The sequence below is a fragment of the Phalaenopsis equestris genome, unplaced genomic scaffold, assembly GCF_001263595.1.
Source record: "Phalaenopsis equestris unplaced genomic scaffold, ASM126359v1 Scaffold000468, whole genome shotgun sequence".
Lineage (NCBI taxonomy): Eukaryota > Viridiplantae > Streptophyta > Magnoliopsida > Asparagales > Orchidaceae > Phalaenopsis > Phalaenopsis equestris.
The window spans coordinates 233520-244819 of record NW_018164909.1 but is presented as its reverse complement, the minus strand read 5'-3'; the positions used below and the strand labels follow the sequence as shown (position 1 = coordinate 244819).

The following is an 11300-nucleotide window of genomic DNA, read 5'->3' as shown; positions in this document are numbered from 1 at the left end:
TGCTTTAATGTCATAAAACCATGCATTAAAAAGTATATTTGACTTTTGAAAATTAGTAATAGTGATAGTTAGTGTCATGCATGTAAATATATAAATTTATGTGTACATAATGATCATGTGATATGTCTCCCTTTCTAAATTTTAGATGATGTGAAACGATTTATATCACATTATTTAAAAGAGAAGAGATAACTGTACCATAAGTATTAAATAGATGGACGCGTTCAATTGATTCGACTGTGAACTAGGCATATGGCCGGTATGGGTAATCTTACTAAATATTTTCGTATTGAACCAATGAAAATTGCTGCGAGCCGTCAACCAAAGAAAATTTATTACATCAGTACTACACACGTAGAAGTAACGTGCGTAGCCAATGAAATCACGCCACGACATCCCACACGACAGGGAAAAAAACGGCGCAGTAACACGGAGAATATTCCCCCCTGTGTTATATTGCGTGTTATTCATAGTTATTCATATGTTATTGCGTGTTATTGATGTGTTATTATGTTATTATAACATCAAACATATTCTCAAGACACAATAACACATGAATAACACAAAATAACACATGAATAACAAGGGGTATATTCCCGATAGAGAAAAAACAGCGCAGTAACACGGGAGAATATTCTCCCCCGTGTTATTTATGTGTTATTCATGTGTTATTGTGTTATTATAACACAAGGAATATTCCCATACAGCACAAAGAAAATAAAATGACAAGATCTGGGGGGGGGGGGGGGGGGATATTCCCCGTGTTACTGCGCCGTTTTTTTTCGCTGTCTCGCGGGGTGTCGTGACGTGATTTCATTGGCCACACACGTTACTCTACGTGCGTAGTACTGATGTAATATTTTTTCGTCAGCCAAACTGGTGAATTGTTGAATCAATCCAAGTTGTATTGAACCGGCTAGTCAAAAACACTTATTTAACTATAATTGATTCTTAATAACATTATAAAATTTTTTGTATAAGAATTAATACAAAAATCATATTAAGTAAAACATATAACTACAAATTTAAAAATCTTAAATATAATAATTAATATAAATTTAATTAAACTAATTCATTATAAATAAGGTTATGCTAAGTTTCTTTCGTGATGTGACACTACAAAAATGTTCAGTGCCGAAAGATGATTTGTGTTGCAAAGATGAATGATTAAGTGTGGCTTTAAGAATATTAAATGGACTACATGATATAAAAAAAATTATAATTAAACTTTAATTTTAAAAAAAATTAATGTATATTTTAATTTTTATTAGTTATAATGATTTATATTAGCAGTGTAATTTATATTATTACTATAAATTATATTTATATTTATATATTTATAGAATTGTTTCTTTTTTTAGTTTTAAAAAATATTAAATATATATAAATATATATATTTATCTATTTATAATGCAATTGTAGTTAGAACTTGATGATTTTATATCAAAATTTAAATTTATAATTATTGAAAATATCATTTATATTAAAATTTCATATATTTTTGTCACATATTCATTACATGTTTAGATCATATTAAGGGTCTGTTTGGGACAGCTGTAGCTTATTGAATGATCTGTTGATAAATTTATTAAAAATAATCTGTCGAAAAGCTAGGTGAGGTGGCTATTACAAATTTTTATTTTTTTGGAAAAGTCAGATCGCAACCAACAAGTTGCCACCACACAACGCTGTTTTCAACGTTTTGATAACGTATAAACTGTTAAAATGCAGCTTACACAAACAAACAAGATACATTTTTAAAACGCCACCGCACCAAATAAGCTGCCTCAAACGGGCCCTAAAATAACTTTAAATTTATTTTGATAAAATTATTTATTAAAATTACTTTGATAATATTTCTGCAGATTAAATTGAAAGTAACTCCTTCCAGTTCCTATAGCTCTCTATTGGCAGAATTTATAGATCAATTTATTAAATCCAACAAACATATATATATATATATATATATAGATTTCATAAATTTAAAAAATTTAAGATTTAAAGCTCGAATTTTACGTCTATTTTTGTTAAATAAATTCGAATTTACTAAACCCTACTAATGCTAGCGCTAATTCCTTCCTGCTGGCAAGCAGCCCCTTTTCCTTCGATGCTAGACGCCATTGTTGTATCCGGCCCTCGAAGGAAGCTGCCTCGGTTCTCTTCTGGTTGACATTGATGATGTCACTGGAGCTTGAAATTTCGAGGCTTGCTATTTCCGCCGGGAAGATATAGGGCTGATTCTGCTAATCTTTATGGGAACGGCAATTGATGGGAACTTAAACCTCTCGGGGTGGAGCAAGGTCTCTTCACCGGACCTGGGATTGGCTTCGCCTAAAAAGCGGATGCGCCAGAGCTGGATCTTGCAGAACGGAGTGATTCCTCGATCTTTGATATATGGATCGGTGCTCTTCGCTCTGGGACTCATCTCGCTTTTCACTGGCAACGTTGTATCCGAAATTGAGTGGTCCAAGTTCCGGAGGTATAGACGGGTAGGTTTTACATACGGCACAATCATACAAGCTTTACTGTTCGTTAAGCTTGCGTTTTCTTCTATTTTAAACGTTTTCGCATTCATCTTTGCCTTTATGGCAACAGCTTGATGGCACTAACTTTTCTCAATTAACATTGCTGGATCAAAATCTGTTCATGGATAAAACCTCAACTCTGCTTACAAGATTTATGAGATTGAAGCGAAGACTAGAACGGGAGAGGAAGTCTAAAAAGAAGTTCTTAGAATTTTATTCTAAGAGCTCAAATCTAAGAATTTTGGATGTCATTATATGCTTCCTTTGACTATTTATTTATACAATTTTAGATGCTGCATGAAAAGGCATACAAGAATAATAAATAAAGTGATTTTTGATTAAACTATTGGACACATGTGGACATAATAATACCCTTGGGTAGCTGTCTGGTGGGGTGCTTAAGAGATTTCTGCTGCTAAAATAGGTGAGATCATTGAGGGGATAAGCGAGTTTGCCTGGTTGAACAGACAAGGTGATTAGGGCTTCGTATGTAATTTTGGCCAAGTTCCTTCTTTCATTTGGGTGAATTACTTCTGGGTTAGGAGAAACGTGTCTGAGTTAGGCGAATCTTACTGAGCTTGACTATTCCTTTTGAGATGGGTGGGTGCCTTTAAGTTTGGCGGGTCTTTCTTGGACTAAGCTTGTGGTTCTTGTTCTGACATGTTCTTTATTGTCATCTAAAAATAGTCATTTTACTTATACATTTAATTTTTCGATTTTCTTTTGCATTTCTGGAGAATCACTTAAAAACAGATTAAGAGTTTGAAGTGAGATATAGGCATTCAATGGAAATGTCTGAGTTGTTTGATCAAGTGCATTGGTTCATTTACAACCCTGTGTATGTTTTATTTCATGCTGGCTAGTCTTTGTGTGCTTAGAGTAAGATGCGCTTGCTTTTATTTTTATTATTTTATCCTTTTGTTTTTATTTATTTTGGTTGCCCTTGATATTCTTGGAGTATGAATCAAGTTATGAAGACTGCAATAATGAGGCAAGTTTTGACTGATATTAAGTATTTACGACAGATGGATGTTTTCCTTGGAAATTGTAATTTTTACCTTTATAAGTATCCCTATTCTCTGTAAGCCCTTTATGCTTTTCGTTTTCTTCTCGCAACTATCTCTTTACTTTCACCTATTAGCATCTCATGGCAACTTCCTTGATGAGATATGCTTTAGTCATTTTAGAAAGGTGAGTACACCGAGGGCTCGACTGCTACCGTGTTACTAGCTAGTAGTGCACCAAATCTATTGTTATAATGATAAGCATTTAATCGTGTAGCCTCAAAAAGTGGGTTCGTTTCCCAACTCTTTCAATAATTACGAGTTATATTTAGACCAATTTTGATTCAACCTATAATTTACACTATGCCTCGTGATTGTTGAAGTTGTGAGTTATTATGAGCTCATCTCTGCTTAGATTATGCCCAACTTGTTATGATTTGGGTTGGTTTGGATTCCATGGAGTGTTACTGTTTTCCGCCAGTTTTTTATCAAAAAAATATCCGTGGATGAGTGCACTTAGTTTTCTTAAGTCCACTTCCAAATGATTGGGTTGGAGAATATGGTGAGAGATTGGAAGGGGAAATGCATGTTGATTAGGCTGGCAGGATGGACCGTGTAGACAAGGCCTATCCTATTTTAAAGGACAAGGCAGATGTTTCTGCTTTAGGCGTTGTCGATTATGCCAGTTTTTGTTAGGTGTGGAGTCTTATTGAAGCACCCATGAGCAGCAAATAGGTTGACTTTCTCACTGACAGTGCTTCTGGTGCCTTGGCGCCGGGCTATGGACGCTCAAGCGCCAATTGGGCATTCCCAGACTGAGCAGGTGGAAATCTTGTGCCCATTATGGGTGCTTTGACGCCCACTTTTGGCGCTGGGGCGCCGGCTACCCGAGAGCTTGGCGTCTAGGCGCGAGCTACTTGAGAGCTCAGCGCCCAGGCGCCAAGTATGGGCGCCCAAAACAATTAGTGATGAGATTACAATTTTTAATTCTGATTTCAATCTTTTTTGTTGAGTTTTGGTGTTTCTTTATCCTGTATTATTTGACAAGCATCCCGGTGAAGGTGATGAGTGTTGAATAGATAAATTTCGGTGATTCCACATAATTGTTCCGTCAGATTTAAGATAGAAGATTGTTGGTGCAAGTTCTATTAGTTTCTTCGTGAGTTTGAAGAAGAAGCTTGCGAGTCATTTATAAAGCTCCCTGAATTACATAATTGAATTTTTAGTGGTGTGGCTTCGTGGTTTTTTCCCGTTCTCAATTTTTTCGACGTCAAATTTAGGTGGAGAACTTCAATGGGACGAGCTTCACATTTTAGAAGATGCAGGTGGAGGATTTTCTTTATAAAAAAAAATTTACTTGCCACTACGAGAAATCACAAAGAAACCTGAATCTATGCATATGGAGGAATGAGAAGTGTTGGATCGAACGATATTAGGTTTCATCCTGTTTACACTGGAGTTGATGTGTCAGTGGTGAAATCAAATAAATTGGAGTTAGTGCATACTGACGCATGAGACCTTACGCCGGTTCAGTCCATTGGAGGTTCTCGCTATTTTGTCACATTTATTGATGATTACATGAGAAATATATGAGTTTATTTCTTAAAGCTAAAATCTGATATATTTGAAGTCTTTAAGAAATGAAAGATTGTGGCAGAAAATGAGACAGACTTCAAGCTGAAGTGTTTCAAAACAGATAATAGGTTAGTAACGTGATTAGAAGTTCAAAAATTTCTGTGCTGCAAAGGGGGTCAGACATGAGTTCACTGTCCCAAAGACAGTGCAATATAATGGTGTAGCTGAGTGCATGAACAAAACAATCACGGAGTGTGCTAGGAGCATGAGACTACATGTAGACTTACAAAAATAGTTTTGGGTTGAAGCAGTAAACACTGCAGTTTATCTGATCAACGGTAGTCCATTACTACCTTTGGAGAAAGGCTTACCTGAAGAAGTCTGGAGTGAAAAAAAAAATGTACGTCTATCTCATTTAAGAGTATTTGAGTGTTCTGCATACGTACATGTTGATGCAGGGTCCAGGAGCATGCTTGAGTCAAAATCAATCAAGTGCATTTTCATTGGATATGACTCATATGAGTATGAGTACAAGTTCTTGGATTATCAGAATCAGAAGTTCATCTGAAGCAGAGACATCACTTTCAACAAAATGGAGATGTACAAAGACAAGGTCAGAACTTAGGACAGTCTGTCAGCTACTTCTGAATAATCCATATATGTGGGGACAGATGATCCCAGTGATTAGGAAGATGGAGAAAGAACAATTGCTCAACCATAAAAAACACTGAAAGTTCCTCAGTCACTTGCTACAGAAGTTAGAAGATTCAACAGAGTGAGACAACCCATATAAATGTATTCTCCTTCTTTGCACTATTTATTATTAACTGATAGTGGTGAATCAAGGTATTTTGAGGGTGCCACTCAAGTTGAAGATTCAAGGGAGTGAGAGCTCGCCATAGATGAAAAAATGCTATCTTTGGTGCAAATCAGATTTGGGATTTGACGATTCTACCAAATAACAAAAGTGAAAGTGGGTCTACAGGCTGAAAGAGAAGTCAGATGATAACAAACACTACAAGACAAAGCTTGTTGTGAAGGCTTTCTAGTAGGAAGGAGTGAATTACACAAAGATCTTTTTCTAGTGGTGAAGACGACGACTGTCAGAGTTGTGTTGAGTCTGGTAGCAGAAGATCTACTTCTGGAGCAGACGGATGCAAAAATAATTTTCTTACATGGAGATTTGGAGGAGTTATAATGGTGCAACCACTAGGTTACAAGGTTCTAGATAAGGAAGGTTTGATTTGCAAATTGAATAAAAGCCTTTATGGCTTAAAGTAGGCCCCGAGACAGTGGTACAAGAGGTTTGACATGTTTTTGCCGGACAATGGGTAAATGAAGTGTCAGACAGTCTGCTGTTGCTTCATCAAACACTTCAGTAATTGTTATATTTTGTTTCTTTTGTATATGGATGACATGCTAATTGCAGGGGCATATATAGAGAGAATTAGAGAATTAAAGAAACAATTATCACGTGAGTTTGAGATGAATGATTTAGGTTCAACCAGGAACATCTTTGAGATGAGAATCAACAGAGACATGACTGCAGGAACACTGAAGTTTTCTTAGGCAGAGTATGTTGAGACGATCCCACAAGGGTTCAACATGAGTGAGGCGAAACCAGTTAACAATTCCTTAGGTTGTCACTTCAAACTATCCAAGGAGCTATCACTAAACTCTGAAGCAAAGCAGATATAGATGGAGAGAACTCTGTATGGTTCAGCAATTGGAAGTTTGATGTATGTGATAATTTGTATCAAACCATATATTACATATGTAGTGAGTGATCAATAGGTACATAAACAATCCAGACATGTATCATTAAGAGACAATAAAGTGGTTTCTCAGACATTTGAGAGGAACACTTAACATGATACTTTGTTTTGAAAATGTAGGGACCAGTCTACAGAGCTTCATAGATTTCGATCTGACAGGGGATGTGGATAATAGAAGTATGACGAGATACATCTTTATATTGGAGAACAAAACAGTGAGTTGGGTTTACAGATTGCAGAAGATTGTTGCACTTTCAACTAGGAAGTCCGAATATGTTGCTATTACTGATGCTAGCAATGAAATGATTTGGTACAATATTTCATGGCAAAATTGAACAAGGAGCAGGGGATTGGAAAACTCTGCAATGACAAATTATTCTTGCTAAAAATGTTGTTTATCATGTCAGGGCAAAATACATCCAACTTAGGTACCATTTCATTCGATCTCTTCTAGAAGATGGACAGTTATTTCAGGAAAAGATACATACAACTGAAAATTCTGCAGATATGTTGACAAATGTGGTGGCTGTTGAGAAACCGAAGTTATGCTTTGTTTCAGTTGAGTTTCATGAATGTTGGACTGGGGATGAGCAACACCACAGTACTTGATCACAATACTTGACTATGAAGGCGATTCAGATGGAGGTGCAGGTACAATGGACTTGGCTCGGTGCTATCAGTATCAATGTGGGAGATTGTTAGGTGTGGAGTCTGATTGGGGCACTCATGAGCAGCAGGTAGGTTGGCTTTTTCGCTGACAATACTCCCTGCATTTTAGCGCCGGGCTATAGGCGCTCAAGTGCCCATTGAGCGTTCCCAAACCGAGCAGGTGGAAATCTTGCGCCCATTGTGGACGTTTAGGCGCCCATTATGGGCGTTTAGGCGCTAACTACCTATGAGCTCGGTGCTTAGGCGCCCATAACAGTTAGTGACGGGATTACTGTTTTTAATTCCGATTTCAAGCCTTTTTTGTTGAGTTTTATTGTTTCTTTCTTCTGTATTCTTTGACAAGCATTCCGGTGAAGGCGAGGATTATCGAAGAGGTGAATTTACTTGATTTTTGCGTCCGATCTAAGAGGAAAGATTGTGGTGCATGTCCCGTGTGAGTGTGAAGAAGAAACTTGTGTGAGTTTTTTGTAAAACTTTATGAATTAGATAGTAGAATTAGTGGTGGTATGACTCAGTGATTTTTTTTTCTTTCTATGGTTTTTACCCGTAAAATTCCCATGTGTTTTTTTGGTTGCTTTGATTGTGTTTCTGTGTTAATTTTTTTTTTTGGTTTTCTCAAATCCTATGAACCTATTCCACATGAAATTAAATGGAGACACTTTTGCAGTAGTTTTCTTAACACTTTTTGACTGATAGTATTGGTGTTTCATCTCAAATTATTTATTACCTTGGATGCTAGTAAAGAATTTCTTTAGCAAGTCTTGTATGCATGCAACTTTATTTCTTAACTCTTTACTCTTTTGGAATTGCTTTATAAATGTCGATGGATGTTCTCTATTCACACGAGTTTAATGTTTATGCTCTTTTAGATGACTTAGAGGTATTGAGCTTTCTTGGGATAACATCATTGACATCAAGGAATGGAACGGTGAAGAAGAGTATTTTTGTGACCGAATGTGCCCACAGTGGATCTAATTGCCCCTCTAACACAGGGGAGGGGGGTGTAGAATTCATGAAGAGTGGGAAGCTGAGTGGGAAGCTCGTCCTTTAGACATAGTAATTGTGGTGTGTCACCCTTTCGCAGAGTGGGAAGCTCGTCAGTAACTCCCATTTGCCGACACTTTTACCCTTTCTATTATTCTCGCTTCAAATTTGCTTAATTTTCTCATTGGGACCACAAGAAGATGCTGGGAAGGGAAATAGCTCTATCTTTTTGCTTATGAGGGAAGTTAAGAAAACCCGACGAGTTAAGTGGCCTTCCACTCACTTGGTCAAATATGAGATAAATATTCTCGGGAACTAGTCTCACCGGGAGCCCTCAAGTTGGTTATGCCATTTACTCATTCTACCTCTATGAAGATGCTAGGAAGGGAAATTCCTCAATCTTTTTGCCATGTGGAAAGTCTAGAAAATCTGGAGTCAAGTGGCCCTCCACTTGCGAGGTCGAATAGGAGGTAAATATTTTCAGGGACGAGTCTTGTAAGGAGCTCACAAGTTGATCTATGCCATTTACTCGTTTTACCGCTAGGAAGATCTTGATGCTTTTTCTCTATAAGTATCTCATTTTTGTTGCAATGAGTGCTTAGGCAATGAGCTGGTAGATGAGCTTTACTTTGGTTTTCCATCATTAAAAGATGCGTTGATATAATTGGAGGAAGAATTAAGGTTGGTGAATAAGTCACTATGTGAGGAGTTTGATCTTCAGAGATATTTTGAAAAGGAGTAAGAGGTTGCAAAGGCTGAGTTGAATGGTAGGCAGGCATTTCTCCAAGATAATTTCAATAGGAAATGAGCACTCATCGAGCAGATAAAAGAATATAAGATTGAGACTGAGTGTACTAAGGTTCAAATGCTTGGATAAAATATAATTCTCTAGGGAGTTCCTTGTAGAGAATTATATTGCAAAGTTTTGACTATTGTATCGAGGAGTTGGATGCCTCCATGGAGCTCCCTGGTAAGTACCATACTACTTTTATCAATCAATTACCGATGAATCATCATAAGGTGAGTTCGATAAAGCGAGTGAGACCCTCCCTTCATGTGCTCTCCTTTCTTTCTTTTTGTGCTCACATAGAGAAAATATTGTATGTGTAAAGCATATGAATGAAAAAATAGTTCTTTTTTTGCATATACTTGCTTTTTGTCTTCTATTTTTAATTTTTTCCGAGTCAACTAATCCTGTAGGCTATTAAGTGAAGGACCACATTTTATATGAATTTTGGATGTTTGGATTTGCAAGTGTTATGCATGACTCATGGGTAGTTAATTTCTCTCTAGAAGAAAGGACTCATGCTTTGTTTGATGAGTGCTCTGAATGATGTATGAGTAGATTGTTCATCTCAAGTCTTATTTATTTTCTCATTTATTTTGTTGCGAGTCATTGTCAGGGATGATTCTTTCTTGTCTTTGCTTTTGCAAAGGTTACCTATCTAGTCTTGTTAAATAGAATGAACTTGTATGTTACTCATACAAATTTGGATTATAAAGTGGGGAGTCTGATTCTAATGCTAAACTATTTAATACTTTATGAGAATTGAGGCATTATGCTTGAGGTATGACAAGTTGATATAAGTGACTCGATATATTTAGTGTGAGAGAGTCTCCAACTTATTTTTGAGGAACCCTTCTTTTTTTAATTTGTATATAATTATTATTATTGTTATCATTTGTTATTGCTCTTTGCTATGATTGTTTTTGCTGGAAAGAGTGTTTTGGATATCTTTTTTTTTTAGAAGAAAACTCAAGTTAGATGAGAAAGTGTGACTTGGTAAAGAAAGAATGTCAGTCTACTTGGGTGTTTTAGCTCTGTTGTATGGAGTAATCTATAACTTTTAGACGTAACCTTAAGCCAATATTATTTTGATCTCAAGTGTAGCCTATGTTTGAGGCCTACCGATCTTGAACTTTGGCGCGCATGCCAAGATTAAATTTCAACTTGAGATGTGCTATACTTTTCTTGACCTCAATTTTATTAAACTTGTTGAGATAGGACGAGTTATCAAGTATTTAGGCAAATGGAGAGATTCTTGAATGTAACCAATGGATGACAAGCTACTTAGTTGGACTCGCCACCTCGTGTTACACATTTATTGGACTTGAAAATATTCTCTTAACAAATATCATATTGCTCTTGACAAAATTTTTTTTCATTTTCACAAGATATTACACAAAAAATAGAAAATTTAAGGAGGAATTTTTGCCCCTCTTATGAATAAAAAGCCTTCATGTTTATTTCTATTATATGTCATGATTATTTTCCAAATGTGTTTGTATTTGATAGAGTCTCGGGACAACCAATTTTTTTGATATAGTTAGGTCCCTCCTAAGTCCAACCCAATGTACCGAGCACATAATACCAAGCTACTGTGTCTATCATTCTGAAGACTAGGTCTCCAACATAGAGCGTTCTCTCGTCGATCTTGGAAATGTAGTATTTTGCATTTTTAATCTTAATTTCCTTTTGTTTTATTAAGGTTTTGGCCAATTATTATCCTAGTAAATCCATTACTATTTTCAAGCCTTTGTTTTCTTCAAGCTATGGGACAAGGTAAAAGGGTTCTGGCTAGTCACCGAAGATGGATTCGTTTTGAGGGCCCAAATTCCAAACGATAGAGCTTTGACTCACTTTCCTTTTGGCTTCTTCAATTATTTTTCTCAGTAGATTTGGAATTAGCTTGTTGGTGGCTTTCATCCGCCTATTAGCCTACCAACGGCGTACGGAGGCATACTTGAGGCAAATTTCATGTGCTCCA

At 36.4% G+C, this 11300-nt stretch overlaps 1 protein-coding gene across 3 annotated transcripts in view; it reads left to right on the top strand.

The window, feature by feature from the left end:
- The first annotated feature begins 2072 nt into the window (after positions 1-2072).
- LOC110027909 (uncharacterized protein At1g04910-like) overlaps positions 2073-11300 on the top strand; it is a 103876-nt gene continuing 94648 nt past the window's right edge. For all 3 annotated transcript variants that reach the window (XM_020729536.1, XM_020729535.1, XM_020729534.1), the window contains exon 1: positions 2073-2489. In XM_020729536.1, coding sequence (XP_020585195.1) covers positions 2253-2489 — 237 coding nt within the window. In that variant the 5' untranslated portion in view covers positions 2073-2252. The remainder of the gene's footprint in view (positions 2490-11300) is intronic.